The sequence below is a fragment of the Zea mays genome, chromosome 1, assembly GCF_902167145.1.
Source record: "Zea mays cultivar B73 chromosome 1, Zm-B73-REFERENCE-NAM-5.0, whole genome shotgun sequence".
Lineage (NCBI taxonomy): Eukaryota > Viridiplantae > Streptophyta > Magnoliopsida > Poales > Poaceae > Zea > Zea mays.
The window spans coordinates 244,137,617-244,154,865 of record NC_050096.1 but is presented as its reverse complement, the minus strand read 5'-3'; the positions used below and the strand labels follow the sequence as shown (position 1 = coordinate 244,154,865).

Here is a 17,249-nt window from a genome sequence, read left to right as displayed (position 1 = left end):
GCCATGACTTCGCTAGGTCATCCCGAGCGCTTCCAGTCTGAGGGGGCGCTCAACCTGGTGCGCAACCTGCTCGGATGGAGCGCGCCGGTGCACGCCGGAAGGATCCGTGCCGACGCCACTCCCCTCGGTGATCTCGCTGCCGGGGAGTTCGTGCTCTTCGTCACCTACCTCTCCTACGGGTTGGCGCTGCCGATCTCGCCTTTCTTCTTGCTGCTGTTGGAGGAGTTCAGACTCCAGCTTCAGCACCTCACGCCCCACTCCATCCTCCAGGCGGCCATCTTCGTCCACCTCTACGAGATGTTTGTAGGGGTGGCCCTCTTCCGCTAGTGCTCAGATGAAAGGATGTTGCGCAGCGACCTTCCAGAGATGGAAAGCGAGTTGAGTTGTGACTCCACCCTTCGCATGAACTCCATCGCCTCCCGCAGCGGCCTCATCAGCTTCTCCCTGAACTTCACCAGCATCTCGTGGTACGCCTCCATGAACTGGTCCAGCTCCGGCTCCGCCGCAGCGGCCAGGCCGCCGAGCGTCGTGCGCTGTCGTGCCTCCACCTCCTGCGCTATCTCCGTCAGCCTCGCCGACACCTCCGGTGGTGCCCCCACCTTGTTGCACTCGAGGTAGATAGTGAGGAGCGAGTAGTAGTGTGGGTGCGAGATGATCTTGGCCTTGATGGCCTCGATGTCGCCTCCGTAGGGAGACGACGACGAGGGTTCCAGGTGGCGCAGGCGGCACTGGGGCCCCAGGCGGTGGAGGCGACGAAGAAGGCACTTGAAGATCTCCAGGCAGAGCATCGTGCCGGGGTCCAGTGCATTGCTGCATGGGCCGACGAGGCGAACACTGGTGCCGCTCGGGATGAGTCCCATCCCGGTGTCGGAGCTGCCGACGTTTATCTCCGACGCGATCCCGATGCTAGACTTCGCCGCCGACCACCTCCGACGCCTAGACCAGACTCTTGGCGCCCGCCTGGAGGCCGAGGGCGACAGGTTCTGCCGGGCGGTGATCGAGTACATCCTGACGTGCTTCCAGAGCCATGACCCGCCCATCTCCTTGGAGCCGGTGATCGCTGGTCCGGTGGCCGACACTGAAGACGCCGCCCGGGTGACTGTACAAGATGTCATGGAACTGGTGGCCGAACGTTTCCAGCGGGATCCTGCTGATGATGAGTAGCTAGATCTGTAGAGAGAAGGCAAGGGTCCCGCTGGGAAGCGACTTTGTAATATTTTTTGGTCTTTGTAAGATACCTTTGAGTACTATTTATTGAGCAGTATCAGCACTTATCTGTATGCTATTTGTCCTTATTGTGTGTGGCGTTACCAACTCCTCCCTAGTACTTGGCCCCCTGGGATGTAGGCTCAACGTGTCGAGGCTGGATACCAGTGTACCTAAGTAAGAGTTGGCAACGACCTCTAGGAGGTAGCCTCGACTGGGACCTGGACCTGTACACAGCTTCGACTAGGAAGTGTTAGTAGCACACCCATAGGACCCATCGTCTGGTATCAGCCATCCTTTGATTCATGCAACAGGACCTGCAGGATTGAGTCTGTGAAGCCAAGCCTCATGTCCGGACCTAAAAGGTCACAACTCCAAATACTAGGGCACCCGTTGAAGAGTGGTGGAGGTGCAGGCTTAGGGTACGGGACCAGGCTAAGCGGCTACACAGCTCCGGATCACCCCAGGAAACAAGCGCCCATTCTCTAGAACCGGACCCGCAGGTTGTCGGACCCCCTATATCAGGATAGGGGTCCCGAACTGCAAGCCTGGCTTACTCAATTCGGATGTCATCATACCAGCAAGGATGGGATCTGTATGTGTGGGTTAGATAAAAAATAGTATCTGGAAACTGTAGCAGAATAAAATCATCACAGAAGCATATTTGGGTGGGGGGGGTAAATCCTTTCTTTATAACTCAATATGCATGGGTGTAGACCAACAGGTCGGGCTTATGAGGGCGGACCTCACCGGGCTGGCGTACATGTATGCACAACCTAGTTACAAAAAGAAGAAACCTCAACCCCTCAGACTTGCTCCTATGGATAGAACTTACGGAGATGCTCTATGTTCCAGGGATTGGGAAGAGGCACTCCTTCAGTTGTGGCAAGGCGGACACACCCGGGTCGGCATACTTATGTCACCTTGAAGAGTCCTTCCCAACTGGGGGAGAGTTTGTGGAGCCCTTCTTGGTTCAGTACTCGCCTTAGGACCAGGTCCCCGACCCCGAGCTCCCTACTATGCATGAACCGTTGGTGGTAGCGCCTGAGCGCCTGGTTGTATCATGCATTTCGGATTGCCGCTTGCCATCTGCGCTCGTCAATGAAGTCCACGTCCTCACGCCATAGCTGTTCCTGCATAGACTCATCAAACGACTGGACCCGTGGGGAGCCCATAAGGATTTCCGGGGGAAGGCAGGCTTTGGCCCCGTAGACCAGGAAGAATGGGGTCTCCCTGGTGGCTCGGCTGGGTGTGGTCTGGTTCCCCCATAGCACGGACGGTAGCTCATTGACCCAATTTGCACCATGCTTTTTCAAGCGGTCATAGGTGCGTGTCTTGAGTCCCCTGAGGATCTCTGCATTTGCCCTCTCAACTTGGTCGTTGCTCCTGGGATGAGCCACAGACGCAAAGCAGAGTTGGGTGCCAATGCCCTCGCAATACTCCTGGAAGAGCCGACTTGTAAACTGGGTCCCGTTGTCCGTAATTATATGGCTTGGGACCCCGAATGTGCAGACGTTTGACTTGAGGAATGCAACAGCAGCACCCTGGGTGATTCTAACCACAGGGGTGGCCTCAGACCACTTCGTGAACTTGTCGATGGCGACGAAGAGGAACCGGTACCCGCCGACGGCCCTGGGGCATGGTCCCAGGATATCCACCCCCATACGACGAATGGCCAGGAGGGTGGAATCATTTGCAGAGCCTGAGCTGGTGTGTGTATCTGCTTTGCATGGAATTGACACGCCTTGCAGGACTTTACTATCTCAGCTGCATCATGGAGAGCTGTTGGCCAGTAAAAACCATGCCGGAAGGCCTTACCAACCAGTGTGCGGGATGCTGAATGACTTCCGCACTCTCCTCCATGGATCTCCGCGAGTAACTCACGACCCTTCTTCGTGCGGAAGTTTTCCTCTGTCCCGAATGTAACCGGGAGCGTGATGCTCCCAAGGGGATACACCAGTTGCGCGCTCACTCCAGAGAATGGATGAGAGGGTCCCAGTCGGGACCCTGGGATCTGCAGCTGCCTGAACGGAGCGTGGCTGATGACATTGAGCCCAGCCCCACCGTCGATCAGGACGTGATGCAGCTTGATGTTGGCGATGACAGGGGCGGTGATGAGTGGCAGTAACCCGGCCTCTGCCATGTTCTCAGGGTAGTCGGATGCCCCAAAGGAGATAGTTGTGCTCCACCACCGCTGGTGTGGGGCTACCTTCGGAACCCCTAGGGTCGCCGATAGGACCTCACGGCGCAGGGACTTCACGTTCCTGCGGGAGGTGAGCTCCCATCTTCCGTCGTACATCACGTACAACTTCTTGTGGTGGTCGGTATCATCACCAGAGTCGGAATCTCCAGTGAGGATGTCCTTGAGGACCTGCTCGGGGGACTGATACCCGAGGTCCTGCTCTCCCGCAGCCACATCACCATCGTCGACCCTCTCCTTGCCAGGCTGGCGACGAGGTGGGGAGCCATCCTTGGAAGTCTGCTCGCGCCGCTCGCTGACATGCTTCGCCAGCTTGATGATCTCGCGGCACTCCGCGACGCTGTGGCGACTGTTGGGGTGCACATGGCATGAGCCGCTGTTGCCTCCCTGTGGCCGTGGGCGCTTGTTGCGCTCGTTCCGGCCCCCAGTCGCGGCTGTGACGACCGGAGCAGCAGACGGCGGCCTCTCGTGGCCGCGGTTCTTATTCTTCTTCTTTTTGCCATCCTGGGTGACGGCACCCGAGCCACCCGTCTGGGCAACTCCGGTCTGTGGTGCCGAGTGCTATGCACGGCCCTCGGCAGCTCTGGCACACATGTCAGCTAGAGCGAAGAGCGTGGTGACAGTTTCCACGTCGTGCGTGGCCAACTTCTCCAGCATCTTTTCATCACGCACCCCCTGGCGGAAAATGGTGATGATGGAAGCATCAGAGATACGGGGTATAGTCCCTCGTACCTTGGTGAAGCGGGAGATGAAGGCCCAAACAGTTTCCCCGGATTCCTGCCTCACTGCATGGAGGTGAGCCTCCACGCCATGCTGCTGATAAGCGCCGACGAAGTTTGCTGTGAACCGTGCACAGAGCTCTTCCCAGGAGTAGACCGATCCTAGGGTGAGGTTCATGAGCCAAGTCCGGCCCGGCCTAGACAAGGCTACATGGAAATATGTTGCCATTACGGTAGTGTCTCCACCTGCTGCCGTAATAGCGGTGACGTATACCTGCAAGTATTCCGACGGATTTGACGTACCGTCGTACTTCTCCGGCAGGTGTGGCCGGAACTTGGATGGCCAAGTCGTCGCGCGGAGATGATCCGCCAGTGCGGCGCAGCCCACGCCGGCCAATGGGACACCCGCCTGGATCCAGGCGCCCGTTGGAGTTTGCGGTGCAACCGCAGTGAAGTCGTAGTCGAGGTTACGACCCTCGACGTTCTGTCAGTGCTCACGCGCCCTCTCCAGAGAGACGCGGGCATCCTCGCCCGCACGACTGCGGTTGAGTTCCGCCCGTAGGTCACTAGACCTCTCCAGAGAGACTAGAGCGTCCTCTCCCGCACGCCTGCGGTTGAGCTCCGCTCGCAGGTCCTCAGTTGGTGCGGCCCTCACCGAGGGTGAGCGCACTGACGCCGATGCCTCATGTTGACGCCGGGACGACCAAGGCCTGGGCCTGGCTGAGCCAGAATGTGCCATGCCGAGCAGACGATCGACATCGTCACGCCACTGCTTCATGGCCCCCTGTGAGACCGTGGAGCTAGGAGGGTGGTGCAGCAATTCCCTGGCTGCAGACAGCGCCCCAGGCGCAGCCCTTGATGCTCTGGATGTCTGCGTAGGAGTGTGCTGCCGCGCAGAGTGCACAGCAGCAACACCAGGCGCACGGCGGTTGAAGGCCCATGGCATGGAAGACGCAACTTCTTCCTCCATCGGGAAATCCTTGGGAATGCAGTCGTGGTGCTCGACGATATGGACCATGGTGTCGAGCAGGAAAACAAGCAAAAACCTAATGCCAAGGCCCCTACCTGGCGCGCCAAATGTCGGAGAGGAAATTCTCCGGCCGGGTGGCGGAACGCACCCGCCCTAAATCCTAAGATGAGGAGGGGGACCTAAGTGTTTTGCCTGTTAGGTGGATTCGGGATGAATACAAGAACACACAAGGGTTTAGAGTGGTTCAGGCCGCCGGAGCGTAATACCCTACTCCACTGTGTATTGTATTGAGACTGTGAGCTTGAGAGCTTGTATGAACTTGTGAGTATGAGAGTCCGAGTTGGGTCTAAGTGAGTGTGAGAGCGTGAGTGAGTCTGAGTGTGCCTTGTAACGCTGTGTGCCTTCCTTTTATAGCTCAAGGGAGGCACATACAAGGATACTGAGCCCCGACATGTGGGCCTAGGGGCAAAATGGAAGGAAGAACTGATGCCTGTAACACCTGGGCGATCTCCGAGCACCATAATGTTCGTAGTCCATATAGTATTGATATGCCGCGCTGCTTCCTCGGTAACACGCGAGTCATGATGAGTGTAGTACATGCGGCAGTATGGATGTGCTTTCTGCCAATGGAATAAATAGGCACGCCGCCTGCGGGATGGTTTGGTCGCTGCCTGCCAGCAGAGTGGACAGGGCTCGTTAAATGCTGAGGCAGCATATCGTCTGCCAGTGGAATGACAGGGCTCATTAAATGCCGAGGCGGCACATCACCTGCCAGTGGATTGGACAGGCGGCACGCCTTATCCGCAATAAATGCAGAGGCCGCACGACCCAGAGGCCTTACGTTAGGCTCCGCCCATTGGCTTACATCACGAGCACCATGCCACGTGGCAGCATCGGGGCTCCGCCTGAGCGGGGAGCAAGAGCGTATACAGTATGGTCCAGACACGTGTCGGCTCCGGACCACCGCCTGGCCTTGATTAAGGCCTGGGTATTCTTTGTCCCAGAATCCCGGGACCCTGCCATGAGTGGCTTGGACCCCACGCAGAGGGGTCCGGAACCCATCCCAGGGGTCCGGTTTGCACCCGTGGATCCTAGACCTTACTCGGAGGTCCGGTCTGTATATACAGGGGTCCGACACTTTTCCATGGGGGTCTGAACCCACTGTTGATACCTTGGAGTATATCGTCTTCTCTGGCCACGTGGCGGCCCCGGAGCCGTCCACGTGGTGGGGTCGGGTGGTGTTCACCATGCGACTAGAGATAGCTGCGTGGGTACTGCGTCTTCATACTGTAGTAAGGGGTACCCCTATTTCGGGGTACCGACCCGGCGATGACAGAGGCGGCGCTTTGCCTCGCGGCGATGCAATACTGGTGAACAACGCTATGGCACCCTAGTAACCCAAATCGTATTGCACATGGTGCTATGTGAAGAGGAGACCAAGGCGAATCAATTAAGACGATTCTTACCGAATATGACGACACGAGGAATCATGTCCACGTGATGATGCGGTTCGACGTCGAAAGAAGATCTCTGATGAGCAATCAGAGCAGCTCTGGGGCTCCCCCATGCCTCTCGATGCTTCGGCCAACATGCACCTGATTTAGCGCATACCCTGAGTAGTTCTCCGAGCCCCGTGCGACGTTGTATCGCTGGCCCAACGGTGGCGGCCATGGCGGTAACACTCTCAACCTCTCTCTCTGCTTTCGGTTCCCAGCGACCTCATGATGCCCGACTAGATGGCAAAGGGGGTCACGGTGCATGGGTTAAATAGCCACGAGAAGCGGATTAGGGGCACCAGGCTTCGGTCGTATCCTCATCATGACAAATCCCAACGGACTCCCGGATACGCGCGTGATGCAGTTTTGGTCATGAAAGGAGGAAGACGATGCTGGTGTAGCGGCCCACAAGTTAGAGCTCTAGGGATGGGATACTAGGCTGCGGGATTGGCTGACCTGAGGGTCCCTCTTGTTGGCGCGAGCACGCGGTCGGGGTGACGGTTTAGCCGTGGCCCTACATGTCAGGGAGAGACACGGGAGGGAGCTGGCCAGCATGGGCCGAAGTTGGACCGCGAAGGAAATTCGACCCGGTTGGTTTATTCCCCTTTTCTTTTATCTCTTCTATTTCAATTATTTAGATTCAAATTTGAATCCAAGTTTGAGTTTAATTCCAAATGAGAGTAGATGCACAATCAAAAGGTACTTCAACATGAATGCAAAATATAATTTGTTTAGTTAATTAATTTATTATCATATTTAAACAAATGCTTTTAAGTACGCTAAAATAGAGAATAGATGTTTTAAGAAATATAATCTCTAGATTAAAACATTCTTTAAGGAATATTTATAAATATATTTTTCAACAAAGGGATAACTAAAATTATATAGGGATGCTTTCATTAAATCTTTATTAGAAACCATATTTGTTTTAAGAGATGTAGCTTCAAGAATAAGAGAAGTATTATTAAAATATTTTAAATTTAAAACTTTTAGAGAAATTTTTCTAGATTCGAAAATAAGATTTTGGGTGCTATAATAGATCACAGTAGCATGCCTTTCTGTGAAGCGGCGGGTGATGCAGCCGCTAGAGCCATACAAAACAGCATCTAAGGGCTAGTTTGTGAATCCTAATTTTCTAAAGGATTTCTATTTTCTTAAGAGAAGTTAGTTCATTTTTCCTGGAAAAATAAAAATCCTTTGGAAAATTGAGGTTTCCAAACTAGCCCTAAAGGTAAACTTTGTCCAAAGAGAAAGTACTACAAAAATTAAAGCAAACACACACCAATTAGACAGTATCAGATGCGAGATGTCATCAGCAGCACTTTAGGCTAGCGCACTGGAAATCCACCATCGTCTAATCATCTAATGATTTGAAGCGATAAATAAAATAACAGCAAAGATAGTGCTCACATCTCCCTCGCCTTATCATCATGTGACGAGAGCATGTGAAAAGCCAAGTTCCATCAGTGGCGGGCCCTTGAGATCTTCAGCCTAAAGTTTTCTTTGAAACCCAGAATTTGTGTTCTATAAACGCCGCAATAGAAAAACATAAAAAAATAATGTCCTGGCACATGAATCATATGAATTGAAAAGGCAGAGAAAACCATATGATTAGAATGTTTAAATGGAGCGAGGAGAGACCGGATTTTTTTTTGCATTTTGGTCTTTTTTCGGAAAAAATCGTGTTTGGACCCTAGGAAAATTTAATGTCATTTTTCGACTCTTTGCTCGGCGCCATAGGCTATGGCGTCGAGGTACCTGCTGCGCTAGCACAACCTGGACGCCGACATGGCACCGAGCTCGGCGCCACAGATCTTGGCGCCGAGCTTGGTTGTATAAGCCCGCGGCTGCTTCTCTTTCCTGCGCCCGTTGCAGTTCCTTCTCGTTCTGCCGCCGCTCTCTCGCCTCCTCACCGTCGTGGGCTCTGCCCTTGGCCGAGTCGTCCCCTCCGTCGCCGCCAACTACCGCGGGGACTGTCTCCTCACCTCCTCGTCGCCTCACCTCCTCATTGGTGTGTAAGTTCAAAGACAATGTGTGATGATATGTAAGGCCTCAGCTTTACTAAGGGTGGACATATTTTGTAATGCATGTGTAAACCTTCCTTTGTAAGACATGACATTATATCCCCATGTAATGGAAATGTTGTTCCCACTTTTGTGCTAAATGATCGATGGTTTCCACACAAGTATCATAATGTTATAAAACATGGTCCACATAGTTGCCATAATTTGAAACAAATGACATAGAGCACAACATCATACAAGTTCAACACACTAGTGTCATAGACCACAACACCATACAAGTTTCATAATGTCATACAAGTTATAGTGGCATAGAACACAAGACCACACATGGTTGCGACTGTTCAAACTCAGATATGTCTCGCATAAACAAATCTCAGATATGCTTGTTCATATGTGATAGACGGCGATCATTAATCTCATCCGAGTCCAGAGAGTTGTCTTCATCCAAAACCCACTGCTCATTACAGTCACCATCAACATCACCATTGGATTGAAAATCATCGTACAAGCCAAGGGCTTCATAATCCTCAAGTTGAGGTTGCGGACCAATAAGAACTTGCTCCAGATTTGTGCTCACAGTGTCTAGACATTCTGCAATTTCAGTAACAACACTCATGGCATTGATTAGGGTATTTTTGTGCACATACTCTAGATACTCACGCACATGGTTGCGACTGCTCAACCTCCTCAACTCATTGGCACAACCTTGCATCTGTCTAATGGCGTCTAAAAGACCATCCCAAACTCGATTTAATCTTTGCGCCTACAACAAAAAACGAAGAATGAGATTCACTAACACATCAGTTAATGACTATCGCTGCCCAAGTTCACTAATCGGTACAACAAAGACATATGAAACTCTAGGTTTCACTAATATATCTCTAAGTTTCATTGTCACTTGTTAGCACCTTATTTGTTGATCTATGAGTCTACAATACAACTAAGTTTATAATGTGTCACATGCAAAACAGCAAAACAATATTGTCAATCGAAATATATAATGTTACTGACACTAAAACATACCGAATCATGTGTGATGAATGATCGATGGCACAGACGTAATCTGCTAGTGCCATTAAGAATGTTGCTTGTGTCGAAAGAGGCGCCCACGGCTGTTGTGCCTCTACTCCCATCCATTGCACTACGATAACAACAAATATATATTATATGCGAAAACAATAGTTGCACATATACAACTACACATCAATCTTTGAACTAAAACTACATCAACAATCTTTAAACTAAAACTACATCAATATTCACCTATTACGTGTTGGCGATGGGACAGAGGAGGGCCGACTGTTGGTAGTGGCCGGCATTGCCGGGGGCAAGGAAGGTGCGCCGGCGTGGGTGGCCGCGGGCGCTGACGGCGTTGAGGCGAGGAGGAGGTGAGGAGGCGGTGCACGCGGCAGCTGGCGGCGACGGAGGGGACAGTGAGGAGGCGAGAGAGCGGCGGCGGAACGAGAAGGAACTGCAATGGGCGCAGGAAAGAGAAGCAGTCGCGGGCTTATACAACCGAGCTCGGCGCAAAGATCTGTGGCGACGAGCTCGGTGCCACGTCGGCGCCACGACGTTCGGGTTGTGCCAGCGTAGCAGGTACCTCGGCGCCATAGGCTATGGCGCCGAGCAAAGGGTCTAAAAATGACACTAAATTTTCCTAAGGTCCAAACGTGATTTTTTCTCAAAAAAAGGGCCAAAATGCAAAAAATACGGGAGGAGAGACATAAGGATGAGAGCGTGACACAAAGGTAACTTTATAGTGTGTTCAACCTCTTGGTAAAATTCCACGAAAATTCCTATAAAACAAGTCATTCCATAAGGAATTTCATAGGATTTGTAGGGACAAAATTATCTACTTTTCTTTGCTCAAAAGGAGGACTAAATTAATTAATTTCTAACGTCACTCTCAGCCATCCGAACAAATTCTGACACAGTACCAAATAAAGTCATTTTAAATTCAATATTTTTTAAAAGATATTTATTATCAAAATTCTAACATTTTGACATCAATATTGTCCTTGTCCACAAGACCACAATGATAAAAATAAATGTAGAACTAGAGGGAGCAGAGTCCCCTGCGTTCCTAAGAGCACCTCGAGTGGACATCAATCTATTTGTTTAGTTCTACGATCTATTTGTTTAATTTTGCGCTTTTAACCCTTCTCAACATACAGATCTGGCACCCTCGACCGAAATATCGCCGGTCTGCACTACCGCCATGGACATGGCAATGCCCTCATCTTCTCCCACTCCATGCTCCTCGTGCCAACAAAATGTCATTATACTCTGGCTGGAGGCAGTTGTGCGCAGGGGTGACCAACGGCAGCATGTGCAAGATTAGTCTCTTAGGAAAGGGCGGTTTATTCACTTGGTTGCCTGTTGTATTCAAAGAGGTGGACGATCCTCTCTAGTTAGTGAAGGCGTGAAGGGAGTTCTTGCCTTCTTGGAGATCACAAACAATAATAGGGATAGGAGGAGCTACTAGGCCCGCCAGAGGCTGGAGCAGTCAAAACTCTAATGTTTATGGTTTAGGAGACTGTTGGAAAGTGTTGAAGAAATCAGCTCGGTCATGACACAATATTCGTCTCGTATTGGCCACTTTTTTTCCCCATGAGCATATTCTTTATATGCCATGGCTTCCTAGCTTACACGCCACTAAAATCTCAGCTTCTCTTTTGTGACATTGCTCCAAAGCTTTGTTCGCTTAGCGTGCTATGTTTGTTACATTTTGTTAAGTTTCTAAAATAGAGTTGCTAGGATACACTAGGTAATGATAGTTTTGCTCTCAATTTCTTGATATAAGGGTCCAACTTTTGCACCCCTATGTTGTAGCATGCCTACAAAGGCCCAATTCATTCCCTCTCTAATGTCTTGATCCAAATCCTAGCGACCATGATGGCGATGTCGAGCAACACTGTGTGGGAAATAAAAAAAATAGTTGAGCAGAAGGTGAAGGCGACCTAACAAAGTAAGAGACTAGAGAGACAATGTAAGGAGGTGGTGGCATCTCAATTTGCGCTATTAAAGGCTAATAATTCCATTTGCCCAAAATCCTCCTAGTGGTAGAGGGAAAGATCCAAATACAGTAGGCCAGCATAGGAAATAGGGTAAGTAGATGTATGGATGCATCAACACATAAGATATTGGACTAAGATATCAAAAAATATTTTATTGTTCAATTTGTTCCCAAATCTCCATCCCTTTTCAAATTAGAGTGCAAAGCTAACACTGCTATTACTGAGCAAAGTAAGTGTAGACCAATATATAAACCTTCTCGAGTCTATACTAGCATCATTAGGTTAACCCTTTTACACCAAACAAGGATGAAAGCGCAATTGAATTTGTGGTAGTGTGCATCTCTGTAACACCCTGAATTTGGGATATAAAATTTCTTTCCTAATATCCACCAAATTCAGGTGTTACTCTCTCATTTCTTTGCTTTCCTTCACTTTTTTCCTAAAAATAGAGAATTATTTTGTTTTATATTGGCATAAACCTAGTGGTATAAGCCCTAGAGGCGCTTTGGTTGTTGCATTCATGTCGTTGCATGGTGTTTCTAAGTGCAAAAAGTGTTTGAAACATGTTAGTATATCCTATAGAAGCTCTCACTAGATTTTCATATTTTTCGGAAACCAAAATCTATTTATTTGATGTACTTTAAAATGTTTTTAGAAACTCTAAGTATGTTTTTTGAGTTCATTAGGGCCAAAACATTTCTAGCAATTTTTCTGGAATTTTTGGAAGCATCTATAATATTTTGAGCACAAAATATGGATTTCTAGGCTTTTCTGAATTTTATAAATGATAAAATCTGAATTTGAACCGAATTTCTATCTCGTCCGAACCCTAGATATAAATACATGTCCGGCTTCTCCTCGTCGAGCCCGTTCCAGAGCACGAAACGGTTTCCTCAAATTCAACTCCCAGCTCCCGGAATCGCTCTCCCAAGTTCGGAGCGGTTCAACTCCGGCGACAACTCTGACGAGCAATTACTCCTAGTCCGTGCATCGTCTGCGGAATCCGAGAGTATCGTTGTGTTCGTATCGTCGAGGGCTTCGTCGGGGCGCATCCGGTTCATCGATCGAACACCCTAATCTCCGTCAATCGACAGATTTCTTCTCGGCTCCGGCGAGTGTCTTCTTCCCCGGTGAGAAACCTTCATTGTTGCACCTAGGGTTTCTTTGTTTTTCCTTTAGTCCAAGGCCTCCCTCTCCCTCCCCTCACCTTTCCGGTGGAGGCGTCCCTCCCCGTGCGTTTTCACCCTCGGTGGCGCCCATTTCCCCCTCCCAGGCGGCGACGGCCGCCGCCGTGCCCCGCACCTGCGTTCGAGCCCCTCCTTGTGCGCCCGCGCCTGGCCGGCCCGGCTCGCCCCCCTGTGCATCCCCCTCCCCTTCCCCCTCCTCCTCTCTCTTCCATGGATGGGAGGAAGAAGATGGGGTGAGGAAGAAGATGGCAGTTTCGTAATTTAGTACGCGTGAATTACAGTCTAGTTTAATACAGTGATAACTTTTGTGTTTTAAACCCTATTCAATCCGTTTAAGTTGCGTTAGATTCGTATTAAAATTATCTACAGGTTAGAAATATTTTGCCTACTATTTCATATTTTATTTAATTTATTTAAACATTTGTTTGACCGGAGGTTAATAGAACGACGTTTTATTTAAATCTAATATATAATTTCGAATTGCGCATTTATAAATCAACATCAGCGTAGTTAATGTTAACTGAACTATTCTTATTAAATAATCAGTTAGTTTAATTATGTTATTTATTTATTAGTTTCAGGTATTGTGTCGGTCCGCGTGCTGTGCGCGTAACGCGGTGCTGTTTCGCTCGTGTTGTCGCGTGTGTCGTCGCGTGTTGTTTGCGAGTGTCGCGCGCCGTTCGCGTGTGTCGCGCGCCATTCGCGCGTTGTTCACGTACGATATTAAATCGTTTGCTTATAATCACTCATGTCAGTTAATTAGTTATTTATTTAATCATCCACAATTAAAAAACAAGTTAGTCAAAACTAAGTAGTTTTAATTTATATTTCATAAATAGTGATTAATATAGTGACGTCGAATTAAATATTCTAATTAATACTTGCTTAGTGTAAACACGCTAACCCTTCGACCGTAGCTTCGACTATCACGGTTCTTTTCCTCACGTACCCGTAGAAGCGCTCTCTATTTTATAGTACTTGTTTTTATAATGTTTTATCTTGTATGGTGTAATATTTTTATGCATATATATATACATATATACTGTATTTATATATTACACCTGGGTGCATTCAATATAGAGAATGCACCCAGGCCGAACATACGCGCCAGGAGCACCTGGTCCGAGCCAACCGCCCCACCCAGGCCGAACCGACGCTTCGTCTTCATCCCTCCCGCACGCTCCCGACAGAATGCTACAATTTTTGAACCAGACCAGCAGTTGCATCTAGTTATATAGAAGTTGCAATCACACCAGACCAGCAATTGCAATTACACCAGACCAGCAGTTGCAATTACACCAGACCAGCAGTTGCAATCATATTTTTTTCACAAAATTTCCTAGAGTTATTTAGTACTTGCAATCACATCAGAGCAACTCAGCAGTTGCATCCACACCACACCAGCAGTTACAATTACAACACACCAGCAGTTGCAATCATTTTGTTTACATTTTTTAACGTATATTTGGGTAGAATTATACAGCAGTTGCAATCACACCTAATGCGGGGTTGCAATCACACCACACCAGCAGTTGCAATTACAACACACCAGCAGTTGCAATCATTTTGTTTACATTTTTTAACATATATTTGGGTAGAATTATACAGCAGTTGCAATCACACCTAATGCGGGGTTGCAATCACACCACACCAGCAGTTGCAATTACACCTCTTTGTCCTGACACTAAAACCAGCTAACTTTGCATAGTCAAGGTAAAAGAGGTAGGCTTCTTCCCTTGTATCAAATGTTTGCCGCACCCTGGGGACAAACACATCAAGTATGTTTGCATCCTACAGAACAACACACAATCATGAGTTTGCAACTAGCGGATAATCATAGTTGCAATCAACAAGCAACAAACGTTGCAACTGGAGCAACAACACACCATGCAATGGTAATCAAGGAGTAAAAACAGAGACTCGGGGTCAAACACTCTCAGTCCGGTACCGGGGGCACACTACCTTATGGTAAGAGCTAGACCGTGTACAATTTGTTTTAATAATCGGTTCCTCACCATGTAGTACGAAGAATGCTCATGACAGAGCGTCCGTCCGCAGCTGCGGCAGTGATGCTGTTATTATTGGCGGGGGGAGGAAGGAAAAAGTCAGTAACGGTATTTCAATTCTCCACAGCTGGAAGGCTGGAATCAGCTGGAGCCCATACACGCATGCTCCGATTAGAGACGTGAGACGAGATAGGGGAGGAATTCACACTAGAACGAGCGAGATCGGTCCATGGATCAGAGATGTATAATATGTGGAGAGAAGGGAACCCGTACACGGCGGCAGAAGGTGTTGGTCCGAGCCAACCGCCCCACCCAGGCCGAACCGACGCTTCGACTTCATCCCTCCCGCACGCTCCCGACAGAATGCTATAATTTTTGAACCAGACCAGCAGTTGCATCTAGTTATATAGAAGTTGCAATCACACCAGACCAGCAGTTGCAATTACACCAGACCAGCAGTTGCAATCATATTTTTTTCACAAAATTTCCTAGAGTTATTTAGTACTTGCAATCACATCAGAGCAACTCAGCAGTTGCATCCACACCACACCAGCAGTTGCAATTACAACACACCAGCAGTTGCAATCATTTTGTTTACATTTTTTAACGTATATTTGGGTAGAATTATACAGCAGTTGCAATCACACCTAATGCGGGGTTGCAATCACACCACACCAGCAGTTGCAATTACAACACACCAGCAGTTGCAATCATTTTGTTTACATTTTTTTAACATATATTTGGGTAGAATTATACAGCAGTTGCAATCACACCTAATGCGGGGTTGCAATCACACCACACCAGCAGTTGCAATTACACCTCTTTGTCCTGACACTAAAACCAGCTAACTTTGCATAGTCAAGGTAAAAGAGGTAGGCTTCTTCCCTTGTATCAAATGTTTGCCGCACCCTGGGGACAAACACATCAAGTATGTTTGCATCCTACAGAACAACACACAATCATGAGTTTGCAACTAGCGGATACCCATAGTTGCAATCAACAAGCAACAAACGTTGCAACTGGAGCAACAACACACCATGCAATGGTAATCAAGGAGTAAAAACAGAGACTCGGGGTCAAACACTCTCAGCCCGGTACCGGGGGCACACTACTTATGGTAAGAGCTAGACCGTGTACAATTTGTTTTAATAATCGGTTCCTCACCATGTAGTACGAAGAATGCTCATGACAGAGCGTCCGTCCGCAGCTGCGGCAGTGATGCTGTTATTATTGGCGGGGGGAGGAAGGAAAAAGTCAGTAACGGTATTTCAATTCTCCACAGCTGGAAGGCTGGAATCAGCTGGAGCCCATACATGCATGCTCCGATTAGAGACGTGAGACGAGATAGGGGAGGAATTCACACTAGAACGAGCGAGATCGGTCCATGGATCAGAGATGTATAATATGCGGAGAGAAGGGAACCCGTACACGGCGGCAGAAGGTGTTGGTCCGAGCCAACCGCCCCACCCAGGCCGAACCGACGCTTCGTCTTCATCCCTCCCGCACGCTCCCGACAGAATGCTACAATTTTTGAACCAGACCAGCAGTTGCATCTAGTTATATAGAAGTCGCAATCACACCAGACCAGCAGTTGCAATTACACCAGACCAACAGTTGCAATCATATTTTTTTCACAAAATTTCCTAGAGTTATTTAGTACTTGCAATCACATCAGAGCAACTCAGGAGTTGCATCCACACCACACCAGCAGTTGCAATTACAACACACCAGCAGTTGCAATCATTTTGTTTACATTTTTTAACGTATATTTGGGTAGAATTATATAGCAGTTGCAATCACACCTAATGCGGGGTTGCAATCACACCACACCAGCAGTTGCAATTACAACACACCAGCAGTTGCAATCATTTTGTTTACATTTTTTAACATATATTTGGGTAGAATTATACAGCAGTTGCAATCACACCTAATGCGGGGTTGCAATCACACCACACCAGCAGTTGCAATTACACCTCTTTGTCCTGACACTAAAACCAGCTAACTTTGCATAGTCAAGGTAAAAGAGGTAGGCTTCTTCCCTTGTATCAAATGTTTGCCGCACCCTGGGGACAAACACATCAAGTATGTTTGCATCCTACAGAACAACACACAATCATGAGTTTGCAACTAGCGGATACCCATAGTTGCAATCAACAAGCAACAAACGTTGCAACTGGAGCAACAACACACCATGCAATGGTAATCAAGGAGTAAAAACAGAGACTCGGGGTCAAACACTCTCAGCCCGGTACCGGGGGCACACTACCTTATGGTAAGAGCTAGACCGTGTACAATTTGTTTTAATAATCGGTTCCTCACCATGTAGTACGAAGAATGCTCATGACAGAGCGTCCGTCCGCAGCTGCGGCAGTGATGCTGTTATTATTGGCGGGGGGAGGAAGGAAAAAGTCAGTAACGGTATTT

The 17,249-nt window shown here is 48.8% G+C and overlaps 1 protein-coding gene across 1 annotated transcript; it reads right to left on the bottom strand.

Moving 5' to 3' along the window:
• Positions 1 to 323: 323 nt before the first annotated feature.
• Positions 324 to 788, bottom strand: LOC118476144 (homeotic protein knotted-1-like). The gene has a single exon (XM_035964280.1). The coding sequence runs from the start codon at positions 786 to 788 to the stop codon at positions 324 to 326; it is 465 nt and encodes a 154-aa protein (XP_035820173.1).
• Positions 789 to 17,249: the final 16,461 nt, after the last annotated feature.